Genomic DNA, 21853 nt, shown 5'->3' on the forward strand with positions numbered 1-21853 from the left:
AACCCTGGCCAACATGGAGAAACCCCATTTCTACTAAAAATACAAAAATTAGCCAGGTATGGTGGTATGTGCTGCCTGTTGTTCCAGCTACTTGGGAGGCCAAGGCAGGAGAATTGCTTGAACCTGGGAGGCAGCGGCTGTAGTGAGCTGAGATTGCACCACTGTACTCTAGCCTGGGCAACAGAGTGAGACTCTGTCTCAAAAAAAAAAAAAAAAAGGCACATTCCCATACCTTTTTATAATCTTTAAAATAAAAAACATATCCTATTTTCTTTACATCTTTTGCATATAGAATTGGTTTTCTTTCTTTCTTTCTTTTTTTTTTTTTTTTTCGAGATAGGATCTGGCTCTGTCGCCCAGGCTGGAGTGACTTCCCCTCTCCGACTCACGTGATTCTTGTGCCTCCGCCATTCAAGTAGCTGGGATTAGAGGCGTGTGTCACCACACCTGGATAATTTTGTATTTTTAGGAGAGATGGGGTTTTGCCATATTGGCCCAGGCTGGTCTTAAACTCCTGGACTCAAGCGATTTGCCTGGTTTGGCCTCCCAAAGTGTTGGGATTACAGGTGTGAGCCATTGTGCCCAGCCAGAATTGCTTTTTTTGTGTCTGGACTTATTTATAAGCTAGTTTGGTATCATAGATAACATAAAGACATATATGTATGCATTCATAAACAAATGTAAACAAAGACCCTACAGCCTTGATTTTAAAACTAGCCATGTGACTGGCAAAACTCACCAGTTCAAAAGGACAGCTGGATTCAAATTATGAATCTATAAATGGAACAAGTCAAAATCTACTTGTCTCACATGTCTCAAGTCCTCACCAGAGGAAGCAAGCTATATCTCAAAGCCTAAAAATCTTTTACTTTAAGAAGGAGCTTAGGCCGTGCTAGAGGAAGATAAAAAATAGATACCAAAGTAACACAAAACCATAGGAATTTACCATAGTATTTTAAAAGGTTAGTTTTTCCATAATAAAAAGTAATTTCTCTTGATTTGCAGTAGCTTTGAAGTATAAAAAAGAAAAAAAAAGTAATTTCTGGTACCTCCAAAAGCCAAAGAGATCAGGTAATACAGTACAAAAGAGAGGAGAGTTTTGGATCTGAGAGCATGCTGACCATTTACAATTAATGGGATTTCCAGAGGAAAAACAGGCGCCTCCCAAAGAAGAGTGTGGTACCTCTTCTGTTTTCCTTAAGCGATCCCAGGGTATTAGAAAAAATTTTGGTCCTCTCATCTGGCATCAAGAGTGGCAAGAGGAAGGGGTGTCAGCAGAAGTAAATGGAGAAACAAAAGATGTACACGTGTGTAGCAGGGGTTTAAGGAGAGAAATTTAGTAAACTGAGAAATTTACTCAGAGAGAGAACAGAGGCCTTGAAACTAGATAGATAGATAGATAGATAAAACTATAGAGGATAAATATACGTAGTTTTATATATATAATATATAGTTTTAAGGCCTTATAAATGTGTTATACATAATTATGTATGTAAAGGTATATGTCATACAGTTAATAGGTAATGTTACATATATTGTTATATATATAGTTATATATACATACACACAAATTTATAAAACTATATAGTTTTAAGGCCTCATATATGTTGTATATGTAGTTATGCATATATAGTTATATGTCATACAGTTATAGTTATATAATTTTATATGCATAGTTATATATATAGTTTTATATATATACAAACCCACAAATATGGCCTAAAGAGTAGTTTTAATTAGACTTTTGACTGTAGAGTTCTTAAAAAAAATCCTTTCAAATCTCTATCAGATTTTTAGCTGGGACAAACAGTTGATATTTCTGGCTTTTGAACTCTTTTTACCCCAAAGATATTCTCCCCTCCATGAAACTAGTGTTAGCCAGGGTTATGACTTCAACAAGGACACAAGAAGTCTAAAAAGAGGTAGAAAGCAGTCTTCAAAAGATTCAGAACTAGCCCAAAGACAGCTGAAAGGAAAATTTCATCAGCCATAAATGGAGTACAGAACACATTTCTATTTGGCCATATTCTCTAGAGCCTCAGTTTCTCAGCTGACCTTCTATACACAAAACCTGTACAGGTATTGATCGACTTACGACCTATGCAACTTACGACCATTCGACTTTAGGACCACAATCGCTAGCCACGACTGCTCCGCGCCTGGCAGCGCAAACGTTGCCCAGCTGGGCGTACGACAGTGCGGACCAGCTTCCGGCAGCACTACCATCTCCACGTGCATATAGCCGACTCAACTTACGACCAAATCGTGTTACGACCGGTCTGTCGGAACCAATCGTGGTCGTAAGTTGAGCACTAGCTGTACCAATAGACATACCAAAAAACCCATTTACTACCCCACCCCTATGGAGGACAGGAAATCAAAAGCTTCCTATAGAAGAAAAAAAGTTCAATAAATGACAGAAGTCACACAAATATCAAACCAAAAAATGACGTGTTTCCTGGCTGGAAATTCAACCCAGGCAGCCTCAGTGCTTTACGACTACTATTCCTGGAGGGGATCGGCAGTTTTGAGCTTGCAAAGGATTTTAACCTTGTTTTAGGTGAGATATTTGCTCTTTAACTTAGTCAAATGAATTCTTAAGGCTAGTTGTAACACTATTAAGTGTCCTTTGTAAAACTTGTTTAGAAAGTTACTTTTTTTTTTTTTTTTTGTAAAATCAATTGTTTAGAGAGATGCCTAAGATTTTTTTTTTTAAATTTAGGGGTCCAGTTTGAAGGTTCCCATTAAGACTACTTTTTTTTAGTCTTTAGACTCTATCTGGAGTCTAAAGAATATTGTGGCCAAGCAGTACTGCAATAAAAAAATTTTTTTTCTTTTTTTTTCTTGGGCCCAACTCTAAAAATAGCCTAGTTCTGCAGAATGTACCCTAATGGGCTACAAAGGAAATAGAACTTGTGTTTCTCAAATGAAACAAAACCCTGGAAGGCATTAAAGGTTTGTCATAAAACCTTGGTGACAAACCTTTAATGCCTTGGCTAGGTGTTAAGTATTAAATAGATTTTCAAGTAAGCAAATCACAATCAAAATGTGATTTTTGAAGGTTTCGATCTTCAGCTCTGGGGTATCTCCCATTAAATGCATTCTAATGAAGTCTACTTGCTAAAGCAAGGCCAGATTTCCTGTGCTGAAAGGAAAAATACTATGGAGCTATCACCCATGAACCCACCACTTTGTCAAAAGACATCTTCTCAGGTGATTTGTTTCTAATGCTGAGAAAGTAAAAGCACCACAGGACAATGGTGACTGGTTGCCCACCAAACATGGATCTGTCCTGAATAAAATAATTTAGGCAGCTGCTGAATTGGGCCTGAGGGTGGCTGTGGCCAGGGACAAAACTGGACTTTTGTCCCTTTGTAGTTGCCAGATTTTTAGAGAACCTAACCAGAGCCTGCTCACTCAATGCAATAAGGCTGGATATCCACACCAAGATTTTTGCAGCAGTAGAAAGGAAGGCATGGTGTTTATTTATAGGGTGTCAAGCAAGGAGGACCAGACGACTAACCTGTAAATTTTGACCTTCCTGATGATTTGTAGGTAACAGTTTTTAAAGGCAGGGGTAAATTTCAGGATAGGAAGAGTTCAGTCCTCAGTTTCTCCTTATCTGAGATCTGTATGCCTGCAGATCCTTTTGGTGGGAGTCCATGTTTCTGAAAAACAACTGAAGAGACAGATGTTAAGATGTTACCTTTAGTTTCTGTAGGGAAGCAAACGGTCTCGTGACTCTAACTTCCTTGGCTATTTTTAAGTTACTATTACTTTCTTGCTTATCAAGTTGCACGTTTACTTTCCAAGGCCAGCTACGTGCCAGAAATTTCCCTTGAAAGAACTCAAGATTGTCCTTTATTTCTATGCTTGAGGGCCCACAAGCCCTTAAGAGGTGTCCCTATTCTTTTCCAGCTTTAGGAATCTGGAATTTATATATGTTGAGTGTAAGGTAGACATGGCTATTTTTTTCTCACTAAACGAATAGCTTATTGTTTCAGCAACATTTGTTCAGTCATGGTAGTAAATGCCATTGTAACAATATTATATACACTGCTCTGTTTCTAGAACCTATTCTCTTTCATTGATCTGTTGGTGTTCCTGTTGGTAGTTCAGTTTCATTTCATTCACCTTAAAAGTCTTTACTTTTATTTTTATTTATTAGGGTTTGTTTTTGAGATAGAGACCCACTCTGTTACTCAGGCTGGAGTGCAGTGGCACAGTCTTGGTTCACTCTGCCTCCTGGGTTCAAGCGATTCCCTGAGTAGTTGGAATTACAGGCATGCACCACCATGCCTGGCTAATCTTTGTGTTTTTAGTAGAGACAGGGTTTCACCATGTTGGGCAGGCTGATCATGAACTCCTGGTCTCAAGTGATCTGCCTGTCTCAGCTGGGATTACAGGCATAAACCACTACGGCCAGCCTAAAGACTATATTTTTTATACCTGGTAAGGCAGTTCCGTCTCCTTGTTCTTTCTTTTCAAAATGTTATTGACACTTTTGTATGTTTTTGTTCGCATGAATTTTAGAATCAGTATGTCAAGTTCACAAAAAAAATCTTGTTGGGATTTTTTATGGGAATTGCTTTGAATTTATAGATTAATTTGGGAGAAGAATTGGTATCTTTATAATGTTGGATGTTCCCACCCAGTTACATAGTATGACTATTTAATGAGGTCTTTAATTTCACCTGTAAAGTTTTCTAGTTTTCCTAATGTTGGCTGTGTTGAGTAGTATTGAAAAGAATGTGTTCTAGTGTCATGCTACTTAGAGTCAGTTCCTCCTAAGCCACAATGAAGTTGGGCAAATAACACCTTTTTTTGTGCTTTAGTTTCCTCATCCATAAAATGGGAATAATAACTCATTAGGGTTATTATGAAGATTAACTGGGTCAAGGCATAAGTTGATACATTTAAAATGTGAGCTATTATTAGGTATATCTATGCATTTTATAGTTTCTATTGCTTTGATCAAAGGGATTTTAAAACCGTCTTACATTTGATGTCTAGGAAAGGTACTGATTTTTGTCTATAGTTCTTTGATTTTGGGTAATTTGCTGAACTCTATTTAGTAGTAATAATTTTGGGGTTTTAAAATTTGTAAATACATGAGAGATACTCACGAGAATGAGTTGGCTTTGAATTCCAGCTTATACAACATCTTTAACAAACAGCAGTAAATTTTCAGAAAAGTGTCAAGATGGAGAAAAAGGACTTTGAGCCTGTAGCGGCAGCAATTTGTAGAAAGGCAAATAAATGGCAGGCAAAGCCTAATTAGTAAACTTGTTAATGTGGATTCCTTTGGTGTCCTAAAGTTGTATTCAGTGGTTAACTTGTGTTCTTGGTAAAAAGGGGGTGGGGTTTATTTTTTTTTTTAAACCTTTTTTGTCTTTGGAGTAAATTTAAGAGCTTTCCTGTATCTGCTTTTTAATTGCCTTCAGTTCAACAATCCTTAATGCCAAGGAGGCATATTTTGAGGTGGCATATTGTGGTCTCCCACAGTTGACTATTTGGCACAGAAGTACATGGACTGACTGGCCAAGTTATTATAGAGTGAAGGCCTTTAACTATCATTTTAAAACTTCGAAAACTGTAATATTTGATATACACAAAAGAAAACAGGCAGCTTCTTTGTAAGTGGTGAATGACAAATCCAAAACTCATCAATTTCAGAACTAGGATCTACTTCTGGTGTTCTTGATCATTTTAATCCATCTGTATTTTTACATGTTGCTCTGCCTTCCCACCCCAACAAGTAGTTTTTTTTTTTGTTTTGTTTTGTTTTTTTGAGACAAGGCTTTGCTCTTGCTTAGGCTGGAGTGCAGGCTCACTGCAACCTCCACTTCCCGGCCTCAAGCCATCTTCCCACCTCAGCCTCTGGAGTAGCTGGGACAATAGACGCACCATCCCCAGCTAATTTTTGTACTTTTTGCAGAGATGGGGTTTTGTCATGTTACCCAGGCTGATCTTGAATTCCTGGACTCCAGCAATCTGCCTGCCTTGGCCTCCCAAAGTGTGGGGATCACAGGCACAAGTCACTGTGCCTTGGCCCTGTATAGCGCTTTGTGTTTATCATTCCTTTGCTTAAAAAAGTTTTATCATATATATTTGTATACCTAAATAATATGCTGTTTACTTTTGCTTGCTTTTGACATTATATGAATGGTACTCATCCAGTTCTTTTTTCGTGACTTGGTTTTTTCACTTATGTTTTTAGGCTTAACCACTGTTGTAGTTTGTTGCTGAATTATGTATTTCCCTGTGTTGCAATATTCCACTGTGAAGAAAATTTTCATTATATGAATATACCACAGTTTTTCTGTTCTGCTGTCAGCAGACGTTTGGATTGTTTCCAGTTTAAATAATTGAGCTTATTGTCCTGAGACTATCTCTGCTCTTATTTATTGATCTGGAGCTTAGGCTTTTTCTAGGGTTTCCTGGGAAAAACCATTATTTTACCACATGTTTATAGGTCTATGGTTTTCTGGCAGTTTTCTCCATTAATCTGATCAAATTTGCGTAATGTCTTCTAGTGATTTATAAAAATTTGAGATCTGCTAACAGTGTCCTTTGCTGTTTTCTGTCATCATTTTATTCTCACAAACCAAAAAAAAAAAAACTTATTTTTTTTTTTTGAGACAGAATCTCATACTGTCACCCAGGCTGTAGTGCAGTGGCGAGATCTTGGCTCACTGCAATCTCTGCCTCCTGGGTTCAAGCAATTCTCCTGCCTCAGCCTCCCAAGTAGCTGGGACTACAGGTGGGCATGACCACACCCAGCTAATTTTTTTTGGTATTTTTAGTAGAGATGGGGTTTCACCATGTTGGCCAGGATGGTCTCGATCTCCTGACCTTGTGACCCACCCGCCTCCGCCTCCCAAAGTGGTGGGATTACAGGCATGAGCCACCGTGCACAGCCAAAAAATAGAATTTTTTTCTATCATTTATATGTGATTATTTTAGATTATTTATTTATTATATTTTGAGACAGGGTCTCACTTTTTCACCCAGGCTGGAGTGAAGTAGCTGAATCTGGGCTCACTGCAGCCTGGACCCCCTTGGGCTCAAATCGTCCTCCTACCTCTGCCCCCAAGTAGCTGGGACCACAGGCACAGGCCACCATGCCTGGCTAATTTTTTTGTAGAAACAAGGTTTTGCTACCTTGCCCAGGCTGGTCTCGAACTTCTGAGCTCTAAATTGTGATTATTTTATTTGAAAAACAGATAAATCCCAGTTTTCAATCTTCTCATCTTAGGCTAGAGTTTCCCTTCCTTGTCTTTCTTTGAATATTATTCTTAGTTTTTGCTTTTTATCGTCTTCAAGGATCTGCTTAAGTGTACCTTAAGGATCATCTTCAAGGATCTGTTTAAATGTACCTTGTCTTAGACGACTTCCCTGACTGCTTTCTTCTTTCTTACATTCTGTATTTATCTGTCATTCTGTATTATACTGGTTTATCTCATTATTAGACAGTGAATGCCTGATGATGAGGAATTTGGTTTTTACTCTTTTTATCCTTAATGCAGTATGGTATCTGATATATAAAGGGTGCTAAATAAATGCCTATTGAAATACATGAAAAAATTAGTATAAATGGGGCTGGATGTGGTGGCTCATGCCTGTAGTCCCAGCACTTTGGGGGGCTGAGGTGGGTGGATTGCTTGAGCCCAGGAGTTCAAGACCAGCCTGGGTAACATGGCAAACCTTGTCTCTAAAAAAAATACAAAAATTAGCCTGGTATGGTAGCATGTACCTGTGGTCCCAGCTACTCCAGAGACTGAGGTGGGAGGATTGCCTGAGCCCAGGAGGTTGAGGCTGCAGTGAGCTGAGATCGTGCCACTGCACTCTAGCCTACACAACAGAGTGAGACCTTGTCTCAAGAAAAAAAAAGAGGAAAAATTTAGTGTAAATGGGAGCAGTCTGTAATAGACACCTAGTTATCAAACTGGCACAGTGGTTTTGCAGATAAGAATCAGGGGCCTGAGCCAGGCATGGTGACTTATGCTTGTATTTCCAGCACTTTGGGAGGCCGAGGTGGGTGGATCATTTGAGGTCAGAAGTTTGAGACCAGCCTGGACAATATGGTCAAACCTGTCTCTACTAAAAATACAAAAATTAGCTGGATGTGGTGGTGGGCACCTGTAGTCCAAGCTACTCGGGAGGCTGAGGCAGGAGAATCACTTGAACCTGAGAGGTAGAGGTTTCAGTGAGCTGAGATTGCACCCCTGCACTCCAGCCTGGGCAACAGAGCAGGACTCCGTATCAAAAAAAAAAAAACACACACAAAAAAACCAAAACAAACAAACAAAAAGATTGAGGAGGCAGACATAGTGGCACATACCTGTAATGCCAGCCACTTAGGAGGCTGAGGTGGATTGCTTGAGCCCAAGAGTTTGAGACCAGCCTGGGAAGTATAGCAAACTCCATCTCAATCTTCCTGCGGGGCTACCAGTCTGGGGGGGATTTCATTTTCATAGATATATAACCATTTTTCAGTTTATAAAAGCAGCTTTGAAGATGGATATGTCAAACATTTTATAGAAAAGAAAATCAGCAGTTCAATTTTATGTGATTTTGCTTTAATATTAATGCTTAGGCTGACATGACTGTTCTATATATTGAGAGATGCATTTCTCTTGGCTAAGTCTTCTGGTATGATAGAATGTTTACTTACAAACTGAGAAATAGGGGAGGCCTAGTGGTGGACTGTATAATGTCTTTAACTAAAATGTGGTTTTTGAATAGGTAAATATGTTTGTATAGTTCAAAATTTAAAAATACAAACGGTATATTATGAAATATTCTTACCTTCATTTCCTTCCAGCTGTTCAAAAACTGATTAGCTTTTGGGATTCCTTCTCCAGAGCAACCAATTTTATTAGTTTACAGATAGTGTTAGTTTTATGTGTGTGTGTGTGTGTGTGTGTGTACTTGGATTTTTTTTTTTTTTTAATTATAAGCTGATAACTTGTATGGGTGTAAAGAACAGCTGAATAGGCCAGGTGCGGTGGCTCACACCTGTAATCCCAGCACTTTGGGAGGCCTAGGAGGGCGGATAACCTGAGGTCGGGAGTTCCGAGACCAGACTGATCAACATGAAGAAGCCCCATCTCTACTAAAAATCCAAAATTAGCCGAGCATGGTGGCGCATGTATGTAATCCCAGCTACTTGGGAGGCTGAGGCAGGAGAATCGCTTGAACCCGGGAGGTGGAGGTTACCGTGAGCCAAGATCATGCCATTGCACTCCAGCCTAGGCAACAAGAGTGAAACTCTGAAAACACACACACACACAAAACCTGAATCAAAATGTGTGATGATTATTTTTTTTTTCCCAGATACATCAAATTACAGAATGGCTTGCAGGCACTTTTGATTTCAGACCTAAGTAATATGGAAGGTAAAACAGGAAATACAACAGACGATGAAGAAGAAGAAGAAGAAGAAGAAGAAGAAGAAGAAGATGAAGAAGAAGAAGAAGAAGAAGAAGAGGAGGAGGAGGAGGTGGAGGAAGAAGAAGATGATGACGAAGATTCTGGAGCTGAAACACAAGATGATGATGAAGAGGGTTTTGATGATGAAGATGAGTTTGATGATGAACATGATGATGATCTTGATACTGAGAATAATGAATTGGAAGAATTAGAAGAGAGGGCAGAAGCTAGAAAGAAAACTACTGAAAAACAGGTGTGAGTCATGTCTGTTTTCTTCTAATTTGGGAATTCTTTGGGACAACTTCTAAACTCAAGCTTTATTTCTTAATAGCAAAAAGGAAGTATATATTTATCTTTTGGTCTTCAGTAAAGGTCTATTCTGTATCAGAATTACATTTTGAAAACATTTTGCTCTGATTATAAAAGTAATAAATGCTCATTATAGAAACTAATAGAATATAAAGAAAACAAAATTATAAAAATCTCCCATAGCCATATGTCTCAGAGGTAACCAGCACTCAGAGGTATTTGAATTTATGTGTAGTTGTATACATTTTATGTTTAAAAACAAATACTGGTTGATGAGGATCTGCAAAATTCTTAGCCTGGATTAGAGAAATAAGAGTATGTTACCCTTGGTAAGACTGGAAAAAGAAGAAGGAAATAATGGGGCTAGTGTGAAATCTTTACATGGGCCTAGGGCTCTGACAGTTATTGTATGATTAGTTTCTATATAGATAATTGAGTTTGATTTAGCTCTTTTTATGAGAAAGCAAAGCTCTTTAAATGAGTACTTTGGAAGAGTTGAAATAGAAACAGGGCAGTTGAGCTTATTTAATATATAACAATAGTCAGTGAATAGATAAACAGGGTTTGATAGGGAGAATTTCTTAATATCTTTTGAAGAATACCTCCAATTTTGTAGTAGGGAGTACCCAGAGGATAATTTTTAGAATGTTTATGGTGGAATTGACCAGCAAAAGTTGGTTAAAGCTAGTTTCTTGAATATTGATAATATATTCAGGATGGTATAGTTTACATACAAAGAGGCCAAGATGGGCAGATCACTTGAGTCCAGGAGTTCTGAGACCATCCTAGGCAGCATGGTGAAACCCTGTCTCTGTAAAACATTAAAAAAAAAAAAAAAAATTAGTCGGGTGTGATGGCACATGCCTGTGGTCCCAGCTACTTGAGAGGCTGAGATGGGAGTATCAACTGAGCCTGGGGAGGTCAAGGTTGCAGTGAGCTGTGATTGTACTACTGCATTGTACCCTGGCTGACAGAGTAAGATTTGTCTCAAAAAAAAAAAAAAAAAAAAAGGTCACTCTTAAAGATGTGAAGATTTGAGATGTAAGTAGTAGGTATGATTTAATAGTCATTCTTCTTGGAAAAAATTATTTTTTTCAAAAGAAAGATTGTACCAGTTATTTTACTCAGTTGTTGGATTGAGTCATATTTTTAAGAAGCTTTTTGCTGTTTAGTAAGATTATTAGTGATCCTGTTTTTGGGTGGCATGATAGGCCAAGGATTAAATAGTTTTAACTTGGAAAGCTTTAGAGATGGATACCAAACACTTCGGGGGGAAAAAGGTATATATATGTCACTTGATAGTCTATATATAGTCTATATGCTAAGGTCTCTATGAACAGATTGGAAATTGATAGATTTACTTTTAAATAGATCTCATAATTCCAAATAGAGCATTAATAAAAAGGAAGAAATTATAAAAGTCACAGAGTGAAAAGAACACTGACAGTCAGGAAACCTGTGTTCTAATTCTGGCTCTATTCCTGTCTTTCTACATGATTTTAGGTGTTTTCATTTTCTTTTCTTTCCCCCTCAATTTTAAAACAAGAATATAAATTCTAAGTCCCATTTTAGCTCTAAGCCTGACCATGTTATAACTTCTTAACTGAATGCTTCTCATGCATACATTTTTTTCTCTATCTTTCCATCTATCTATAAGTAGCTTTTCCCATGATCTGATTTCTTTATATTTCCTATTAATTGATAAAGCATTTTACAACTAATTAAAAATTATTTTGATAGCCATTTTTAATGTCAAGACATTATAAAATACTTAACATTTATACAGCAACTGTGAACACCTTTGACAAATGAAGATATATGTTCAGCTTTTTTGGTACCCCTTTTTATTTTGCTGAGGTAGATCAAATTCTAAGTTTACCTTTTCTAGCAGTGGGGTCAGAGTCTAGTGATTACTTTAAAAATGGCTTAGATGCTACCTTTCTTTTCTGAGAACTCAGTGTGATATAATCCTTATAAGATATTGAGGGCTAATTTTATGGATTATCCTACTGGGACAGTGGAACCTAAGTAGTTTGAGGACAAGATCAAATTGTTTTGATTCGAAAGCAGTGGGTTCACTAGTGAAAGGAAAGATCCCATGATCATAAGTGGTAGATGTTTATATTCATTGAATAACTTTCTGAAAAAAGGAAATAAAGTAGATTAGTCTTGGTAAGAGATGGCTTAAGAGTGGTATAGGGCTTTGAAGTGTTTTTATGATCTAATTTTTATTTGAAAAATATGAACCTGGTTTAAGGTAAATATGAGAATTAATAAAGGAAGCAGGAAGAAAAGTATTTGATAGTTTTTGGAGAATATTTACCTAATTAAGAAGTTTACTTTTCTGAGGCATCTTTTTTTATCCCTCTTCATTTTCCTCCTCCCAAAGGAAGTTGTTCTTGATTTTAAAAGTTTGATAAATTAACAAGATTGAAATTTAAGTATGATATACACTGAATTAAGATTTGTTCAGGGCTTTCTTAATTCAATTCTCAAGTATGAATTTCTCAGGTATGAATTTTTTAGGTAGAAAATTCTCAAGTATGAATTTCTTTTCTAGCAATCGCAGAGCCTGTTTTTGCTGTGGTCAAAGCTGACTGATAGACTGTGGTTTAAGTCAACTTATTCAAAAATATCTTCAACTCTGCTGGTCAAGACAAGAAATCTTTATGGGGTAGTTGGAGCTGAAAGCAGGTTAGGCACCTATTAAAACATCACAGAACAGGTTAGATTGTGGTTTGAAGAACTGGATATTCCCCCATGTTTTAACTGACTTTATGTGCCTAAGTCTTCAAAATGGGGTTTACAGTATCAAGTGAGGCTGTTTGGTTCTTCTGAAAACACACTTTCATTTTATGACACATGGCTAGACTTTATGCCAGGTACATGCTATTTTTTGAAAACCTCTTTTTTTAAGAGGGTAACGTTTCACCAAATATGTTAGTCCTGTAAAATTGACATTTGCAAAGTTTGAAGAAAACAAATGAATTTGGGAAAGTTAATAATTCACCTTTCTGTCTTCAAGGATTCAAATTGACCGTTTTTTTCGCCTTACTTTGTTTTTTAACTTACTATAATTATGCCCCAGCAGTCTGGGTGCAGTGGCTCACACCTTAATCTCAGCACTTCGAGGGGCTGAGGTGGGAGGATTGTTTGAGTCCAGGAGTTTGAGACCAGACTGGGCCTCATAGCTAGACCCGGTCTTTAAAAAAAAAAAAAAAAAAAAAATTATGCCCCAATCGTTTTAAGTGCAGTTTGGTGTACCTCTTGGCCATCAATTTTGTTAAAAACTGATTTTCCCAAAGTATTGGGAGAATATATACTGATAAGTAATATATGCTATATATCTTCAATTAGAAGGGAAGAACTAAAAAGCCTCTTTAAAATTTAGTTATACTTTTTAATAGCTACCGATTTTATCTTTTTATCACTTACTATTTTTGTTAGATGTTTTCCTAAAATGTTCTTATTCTATTTTAATACAATTTTCTAAGTTACATGTTGAGAAGTTTCACGTATAGTAACTGAGTTACTCAACACAAAGCTTTTAATTGCTTAGAGATCTTTAGAAATACCTACTTAGATACGTTACTTCTGCAGATTTCAAAATCTAATAATTCAAGGAAAAAACTTGGTTCAGAATTCTGAAATGGTGAAATGAAATGATATTTGGGAGGGCTGTCCAGTCCCTCTTCCCTTTTTTTCTGTCTGTTTCTGCTTTTTTCCTTAGGTCTGCACCTGTTCAGCATTTGGCAGGATGGCAAGTGGAGGAGCAGCAGGGTGAAACTGACACAGTTCTGGTGAGTTTCACTTTGCTGCTCCTCCTGATTCTCAGGGAAAGAATTTTTTTATTTCCTACTGGAAAACATCCATCTTCAAATGAATCCTTAAGATGCGAATATTATTCCTTTAGGGTTGATTCAACTATTTGTATGTATTCTTATTACTCCAGTCTGCAAATATTATTCCTTTAGGGTTGACTCAACTATTTGTATGTGTTCTAATTACTCCAGTCTGCTGCGGCTCTTTGTGTTGGAGTTGGGAGTTTTGCTGATCCAGATGACCTGCCAGGGCTGGCACACTTTTTGGAGCACAGTAAGAATTTGTAAAATATCATTCCCTGTTTTTTTTTTTTTCCTTCAAACATATGTGAATTGATATCAAAGATTAGTAATTGATTTGACAGAAGTATGATATATTTAGCAACAGAAAAGGCTAAGAAAAAAATCATTGATTTATGAATGTCATGGGTGAAAGTTTTAATTTTAATCTGGATGTACTTAGTCTGAGAATTAGAATGAAACCACATAGAAAACTTTTAAACTGTAGATGTTACTATTATTGAACTGTGATAAGGCCAACAGATCAGGAGATGATTGCCATTTTCTAGGAATTGGCTAGCCCTGGGGAAGGTAGTCCCTTCCAGTGTTAGCAAGGCCCCTTGCATTAGAAATATGGGAATTATCTGGGTGAGGTGGCTCATGCCATAATACCAGAACTTTGGGAGGCTGAGACAGGTGGATCTCTTCAAGTCAGGAGTTTGAGACCAGCCTGGCCAACATGGTGAAACCCCATCTCTACTAAAAATACAAAAATTAATCGGGTATGGTGGTGGCCACCTGTAGTCCTACCTACTCGGGAGTCTGAGGCAAGATAATCGCTTGAACCTGGGAGGTGGAGGTTGCAGTGAGCCAAGGTTGTGCCACTCTATCATCCAGCCTGGGTGATAGAGTGAGACTCTGTCTCAAAAAACAAAAACAAAAAACTGGAAATTCAAAAGGCATGATTATAATATAAAAACAAAACAATAGAAACTTTCCATTTAATTTGGAATGTGCCTAAATAAAACCTATGGGGATGTTACACAGTTATAAATATTTATTTTTCTGAATTACTCAGTTTTTAATGGTCTGATTTTCTAAAGTTTTTGAGGGTATACTTCTAACTTGAAGTTTTACAGTAGCAATTAATCTGCATATATGTTTGTACTTAAATTTTAATCTCTTTAAATTTAAGAGATTACATTGTAAAAGCCGTAGCAGTTAATCTGCATTTATGTGAATTTCTTTGAATTTTAATCTATTTAATAAAATGTTTTAATCTATTTAAATTTAAATCTTTTTAATTTCTTTATAAATTATATGTTTATCTTAAAAGTAACATGAGCATTACAGAAAGTTACAAAAACAAATGTAATAAAGAAAGCATTATTTAGGTTTGGGTATGGTGGCTCATGCCCTAGCCCTTTGGGAGGCCAAAGTGGGTGGATCACTTGAGGTCAGGAGTTGGAGACCAGCCTGGCCAACATTGTGAAACCCCATCTCTACTAAAAATACAAAATTAGCTAGGCATGGTGGCATGCACCTGTAATTCCAGCTGCTTGGGAGGCTGAGGCACGAGAATCACTTGAACCCAGGAGGCAGAGATTGCAGTGAGCCAAGATCCAGCTTAGGCAACAGAGTGAGAGAGACTCTGTCTCAAAGGAAAAAAAAAAATTCAGACATAAGCATTTAATGCGTTGGTCTATTTTCTTTCAGTTTTTCTTTTTTTTTCCTCTCTCTTTTTATTCGGTTCACAGCCAAATCTTTCCATTTTTCTATGCATATAAGTTCATATATGATAAATATATTGTCTGTGTCTTTGTGTTGTATGACTTTGTGTTCTTTCCATTTAGTGGTATTCATGGGTAGTTTGAAATATCCAGATGAGAATGGGTTTGATGCCTTCCTGAAGAAGCATGGGGGTAGTGATAATGCCTCAACTGATTGTGAACGCACAGTCTTTCAGTTTGATGTCCAGAGGAAGTACTTCAAGGAAGCCCTGGACAGGTAACTAACTCCAAATACATTTTAATTTTAAAGATCTAATGACACTTTGAAAATGTAAATAGAGTAAATTGTCACAATACTTTACCTAGACCAGGCATGGTGACTCATGCCTGTAACTCCAGTACTTTGGGAGGCTGAGGTAGAAGGATTGCTTAAAGCCAGGAGTTTGAGACCAGCCTGGGCAAAATAGTGAGACCCTGCCTCTATAAAAATAGGTAAATAAAAAATTAGCCAAGCATGATGGTGCGCACCTGTAGTCCTTGCTACACAGGAGGCTGAGGTGGAAGGATTACTTGGGTCCAGGAATTTGAGGCTATAGTGAGCTACAGTCACACCACTGCACTCCAGCCTGGGTGACAGAGTGAGACCCTGTCTCAAACAGACAAAACTTTATTAGGAAAAAAGAGCTGTTAAACTATTAGATACACTTTGACTCTTATTCTGTAATGCATAGTCTTTGTATTACAGATGAAAATAAAACTAAAAACCTTTTGGGTTTTATTAATAATGTATTCTCTATTGACTCATTATTACAAATTTTTTTAAGAGATACTGTCTTGCCCTGTTGTCCAGGCTGGAGGGCATCAGTGCGATTGGCCATCAATTGCATGAATGTGTGGCTCAGTGCAACCGAAGTCTCCCAGGCTGAATGTGCTACCACCCCTAGCTAATTTTTAATTTTTGTAGAATTGTATTGCCCAGGGTGGTTTCAAGTGATCCTCCTGCCTCAGCCTCTCAAAGTGCTGAGATTATAGATGTGAACCACTTTGCTCAGCCATTTAAAAAACACAGTTTAATAGAAAATATGGAAAAACAGAGAAGCAAAAAGGGATAAGATTGCCTCTAATTTTACAATCTAAAGATAACCACCATTAATGTTTTGGTATAGAGCCATCTACATTTTTTAATATATACTGAATACATATACTGTGTATGTATTCAATAAACTAATAGCTCTAATTATGTACTTGAGGATATGCCCACAAAATATATATTTTATATTCAGAAGTTATGTACTTGTACCTTTAATGCCAAATAACAGAGATAAAAGACATCAATAAAGAAGATTGGGCACAATGACCGTTACATATTTGTAAGGATAGTTCTTGATAACCTTTCGTAGGTGCCGGGTGCTTCTAGAGTGTCGACTATGGTTGGTTTCTTCACCTGTGTGGGCCACTCAGGTGTAGTTTATATATTCATATTTTATTAATTTTTCTGTGATTATTAAATATATTTCACAATGAAAAAGTTAAAGTAACATAGATATTAGTTTGAAATATAGAAATGCAGATGGTTTAGATTTTATATACTTATAATTGTGAATTAAATCTCTAACTTAGCAAGTTTCTTAATCAAAATAATAGATGTTGACTGATGAAAATGAACAAAAACAGAAATGCCAGTTTTGTTTTTTGTTCAGATGGGCCCAGTTCTTCATCCATCCACTAATGATCAGAGATGCTATTGACCGTGAAGTTGAAGCCGTTGATAGTGGTAAGAGGAGTATTTTATGTGTAACTACAGTTTTTTCCTTCATGAAACCCAGTTTTTTATTACATTTACCCTTCTTTATCTCTAGACCATTTTATCTTTATATTTTAAAGGACTAAAGTGAAATATGTATCATGTTTATTCCTGAAGTCATTAAACATCTAATTCAGTGTAAATTTGAAGTAAATGAAAAGGATGGTGGTGGATATTTTTCATCTTTTGTTTTTTGAAGGTTTACCATAGAGGCTAATCTTTTGAGATTCAAAGATTGAAGACTATAAAGGAAAACAATGTACTTACATAGAGTAAGGCTTCATTATAGCTCTGTGCTATAAATATTCCTTAATTACATAGTATTAATATATATCACTATTATCTATTATCCCTGCTTGATTTATTTTAGTATTAAAAGCAGTTAATACTAGACTTGGAGGGACTTCCATTTCATATAGGTTAGGCTTGTCTTATGGCGACTGTAGGTTTCTGTATTCCGCTTTTTGTAGTATCTTCCTCCTTGGTTTGATTCAGTGTCTAGTTCTATAATGACTTAAAACATTCACTAGACTGAGTAAACTACAGATGGCTAGAAAGAGTAATCTATCTGGAAGTCAACAGACCCCTGTTTAACTCGCAGAAATGTCTCCAAATGTGGTATTCCGTTTATTTGTAAAAGAGGATGGAATAGTTAAGCTCCTTCTAGCTGTAGTAGCTCCTTGAAATCAAGGATTTATTTTATTTTTTTACTTGCCTACCACAGTGTCTGTTTTACCTTAAGCCTAGTTAAATGTCTGTTGAATGGATGAAAAAACAAAACAACTAAGGATAACTGTAAAAGCACTTTCCATATTTTGAGACTCAAGAACTATTATCTGTGTCTTAAATGCTTTCTAGTATGTTTTTCTTTATACAGTTTTCTGGAGTGGGTTGACATCAGTGTTTGAAAAAGTAGGCCTTTAATTAGATTTTACAGTTTTAAACCACAATATATTATACTTTGAAAAATTATGTTGGAAGAAACACACACACACACACACACACACACACACACACACACACACGAGTATGCAGTTTTGGTTTATGCTGAACTAAAGTAAAAATTCTGTTGTGCTTTTGTTCATTTGTGTTTTTCTTTCTTTCTTTCTTTTTTTTTTTTAATGATAGGAGACCTAGAATTCAATCTGATCTAACAGTTGTTAACTGATGAAGTAAATTACTTATTAACCAGTTTTGAAAGCTCAGTAATTTGGTGTTATTTTTTTCTAGTCTATTCAGATGGGAGGGTTTTCTCTCTGTCATTCAGGTGTTACTTTTCTCATTCACCTCTCTTTAGTTGCCTGCATGATTGGATGGCCAGGTCTATCCATTAGGTCTATAAATGTGTACACATACATTTATAAACATTTATTTGCACAATGCAGGTAGATTTGTTTAGTATTTTATAATTTCCTTGCATACATTTATTTTTATTTTTTTATTTTTTTGAAACAGAGTCTTGCTCTGTCACCCAGGCTGGAGTGCAGTGGCTCAATCTCGGCTCACTGCAACTTCCACTTTTTGGGTTCAAGCCTTCTGAGTAGGCTGGGACTGCAGGTGGACGCCACCACGTCCAGCTAATTTTTGTAATTTTAGTAGAGACAGGGTTTCACCATGTTGGCCAGGATGATCTTGATCTCTGACCTCATGATCCACCCACCTCGTCTCCCAAAGTGCTGGGATTACAGGCTTGAGCCACCTCGCCTGACCTCTTTTTTATTTTTAATGTTTGTTTCCTTGCCAAATTTGGTCTCTAAGTGTTCAGATATTTATATTCTAGTCTCATCAGTTGTAAGGGGTCTTAAATTACTTTTCATGGATATGTTTGTGTGTCTGCTATGTTAGTTACCTGTTATTGCTGGGCAAATTACCAGAAACATAGTGGCTTAAAATAAAATTTATTTTCTTACAGTTTTGGAGGAATGGAATTAGGTACATTAGGTAACTTCCTCAAGGTTATTCAGCTTAGTAAGTCTCAGAACTACAATTCTAGCACTTTTAGTCCATTTGGTTTGCAAAAACAGAATGCCACAGACTGGGTGTCTTATAAACAATAGAGTTGTTTCTTACTGTTTTTTGAGGCTGAGAAGTCCAAGATCAAGGAACTGGCAGATTTGGTGTCTGGTGACAGCCTGCTCTCTGGTTTATAGACAACTGTCTTCACTCTTTATCTTCATATGGCAGAAGGGGAAAGGGGGCACTCTGAGGTCTCTTTTATAAGGCGATAATCTCATTCAAGAGAGCTCTGCCCTATTACTTAATCATTTCTCTTGGCCCCTTCTTTCAAATACCATCACATTGGGGATTAAGTTTCAACGTAGAAATTTCGGGTGGGAGGGACACAAACATTTAGCAGTAGCCAAGATATTTCTGACTTGAAAGTGATTGTTCTTAGCCATTATACTTGGCATATGACCAAGTTTCGAGATACAAGGTTCAGTATTTTATTAGCACTTTCATCAGTAAAATCTTGTACATAGCATCCTAGAGCTGAAACTTTCAGATCATTAGCTACCTTGTGTTTCATTTGAAAAATAAGGGTAAAACTTTAGTAAGGTGAATTGATTTGCCCAAAGTTACAGGTCATATTAAGTCATAGAGCCAGGCCTGGATCATTGAGCTTCCCACTTCAGTCTTGTAACATGTGATTCATGAAGTTAATTTTTGTTAACTTCCTTGCTTTTTGTTCTGTAAGTTTAAATTTTCATATAGTAAAGGAGATACGGAATTGTATTAAGTGTTTCTTTAAAATTGACAGAATATCAACTTGCAAGGCCTTCTGATGCAAACAGAAAGGAAATGTTGTTTGGAAGCCTTGCTCGACCTGGACATCCTATGGGGAAATTTTTTTGGGGTAAGATACTAAATACATCATTTTATTTCATATTTTCTAGTTAAGATTTAGAATAAGGAAAGTTGATAAAGCATTGAAAATTATAAAGCTAGGGCCCCTAGGTACCTTTTACCTTTTAGGATAGCTGGATAGTCTTGCAAGTATGAAGTTGTTAAATATGCCTGTACTTGGTTCTCTAACTATGACTATAACAAGAATAACACCTAACATTTTGTGAATGCTTTTTAGATGCCAGATACTATGGTAGCACTACATGGATTGTTTCATTTGATCATTATCACAGTTTTCAGAGATAATCTCAATTTAAAGATTAACAGGTTTAGGTCAGGCGTGATGGTTCACACCTGTAATCCCAACGCTTTGGGAGGCTGAGGTGGGAGAATCAGTTGATCCCAGTTCAAAACGAGCCTTGCAACATAGTGAGACCCCATCTCTATTTTAAATTTCTGTCAAGTTATCTAATTTGTTTAAGTTACGCACATAGTAATGGTGGATGTGGGATTTGAACATCTGTTTATTTGATTTTTATAACGTCTGTGCTTCACCTCAGCCTGACATTTCCATTTGTCAACAGAGTTAGCAATGGTTTCTTTAAGAGTTTTTGAAATGTGACTTAATTTTGTTCATCTGGTAAGCTGTTTAATTGGTATCTGTTTTTCATAATGACATTTTCTTAGTGGTAGGATTTAGTTACATCCTCATATTAGTCCTATTGATTATGGGGTAAAATTTAGGATGAGATGATCTAAATTATTATTATTTATTTATTTATTTATTTATTTTTTTGAGACGCAGTCTCACTCTGTCGCCTAGGCTGGAGTGCAGTGGTGCAATCTCGGCGCACCAAAACCTCTGCCACCCTGGTTCAAGCAATTCTCCTGCCTCAGCCTCCCAAGTAGATGGAACTACAGGTGCCCACCACTTCGCCTGGCTAATTTTTGTATTTTTAGTAGAGACAGGGTTTCACTATGTTGGCCAGGCGGGTCTCAGACTCCGACCTCATGATCCACTCGCCTCGGCTTCCCAACGTTTGCCCGGCCTATCTAAATTATTCTTCAAAGTGTGTTTTGTTTTCCTGTATATTTTTGTACAGTTATATACATTTCATATGACATTCTTGCTTCTTGTGTTTTATTTTTAAGAATTAGACAAAATATTATTAAAATAATTAAAGGGAAAACCTGGATTGAATACTGCTAAACTAATTATTAAGCAAAGAAGCTTAGGGAGTTTCTGTTTTTTAAAGGTTTTCCCAACAAGAGATTAATTCTTTGGCTATTAAAATATACTTCAGAATTGTTTCTTACTCATTTTTGTCTTATTAATATTAATACATTATTACATACTGGTTCAATATTCTTGAGTCACTTGGGTTATTTCATTAATCATGTATCGTAGCAAAATGTGCATTGATGGTGTAGAAGACTTTTAACCAAGTGAACTTAGTTATAACTGTGATTTTTTTTTTTCGTTCTTTTATAGGAAATGCTGAGACGCTCAAGCATGAACCAAAAAAGAATAATATTGATACACATTCTAGATTGAAAGAATTCTGGACACGTTACTATTCTGCTCATTACATGACTTTAGTGGTTCAATCCAAAGGTAACATTATTTATTATGGCTCCTAGAGTTACTTTGAAGTAGTATTTTCTTAGGATTTGTTTGCCTGTATCAGTGTTGGAATGTACTATTAATTACTTTAGTGCTTGACCTTAATACAAAGTAATGGAAGTCAGAACTTCTTGATGTCACGTAGCTAGTGGCAAAGCTCAGGGAAACATAAGATGATCAGATTCTCAGGCAAATTTTTTTCTCTTACATGTATAGGTCTTATCTGTAGGCTGGTTTATGAATGTACTAATATACCAATAGGTCATGAATTGATCTCTTAAGCCAC

The 21853-nt window shown here is 36.6% G+C and overlaps 1 protein-coding gene across 6 annotated transcripts in view; it reads left to right on the forward strand.

Annotated features, from left to right (window-relative positions):
• The window catches only part of NRDC (nardilysin convertase), a 93889-nt gene that overhangs the window by 39611 nt on the left and 32425 nt on the right, over positions 1-21853 (forward strand). For 4 of the 6 annotated variants that reach the window (XM_032297027.1, XM_032297029.1, XM_032297032.1 and 1 more), the window contains exons 2-9: positions 9340-9688; positions 12305-12438; positions 13475-13544; positions 13758-13839; positions 15419-15572; positions 16996-17069; positions 19858-19953; positions 21436-21558. In XM_032297027.1, coding sequence (XP_032152918.1) covers positions 9340-9688; positions 12305-12438; positions 13475-13544; positions 13758-13839; positions 15419-15572; positions 16996-17069; positions 19858-19953; positions 21436-21558 — 1082 coding nt within the window. The remainder of the gene's footprint in view (positions 1-9339; positions 9689-12304; positions 12439-13474; positions 13545-13757; positions 13840-15418; positions 15573-16995; positions 17070-19857; positions 19954-21435; positions 21559-21853) is intronic. The other 2 variants (XM_032297028.1, XM_032297030.1) reach the window with 2 other exon arrangements.

Source organism: Sapajus apella, unplaced genomic scaffold (assembly GCF_009761245.1).
Source record: "Sapajus apella isolate SASKATOON/1434 unplaced genomic scaffold, GSC_monkey_1.0 scaffold36, whole genome shotgun sequence".
NCBI lineage: Eukaryota > Metazoa > Chordata > Mammalia > Primates > Cebidae > Sapajus > Sapajus apella.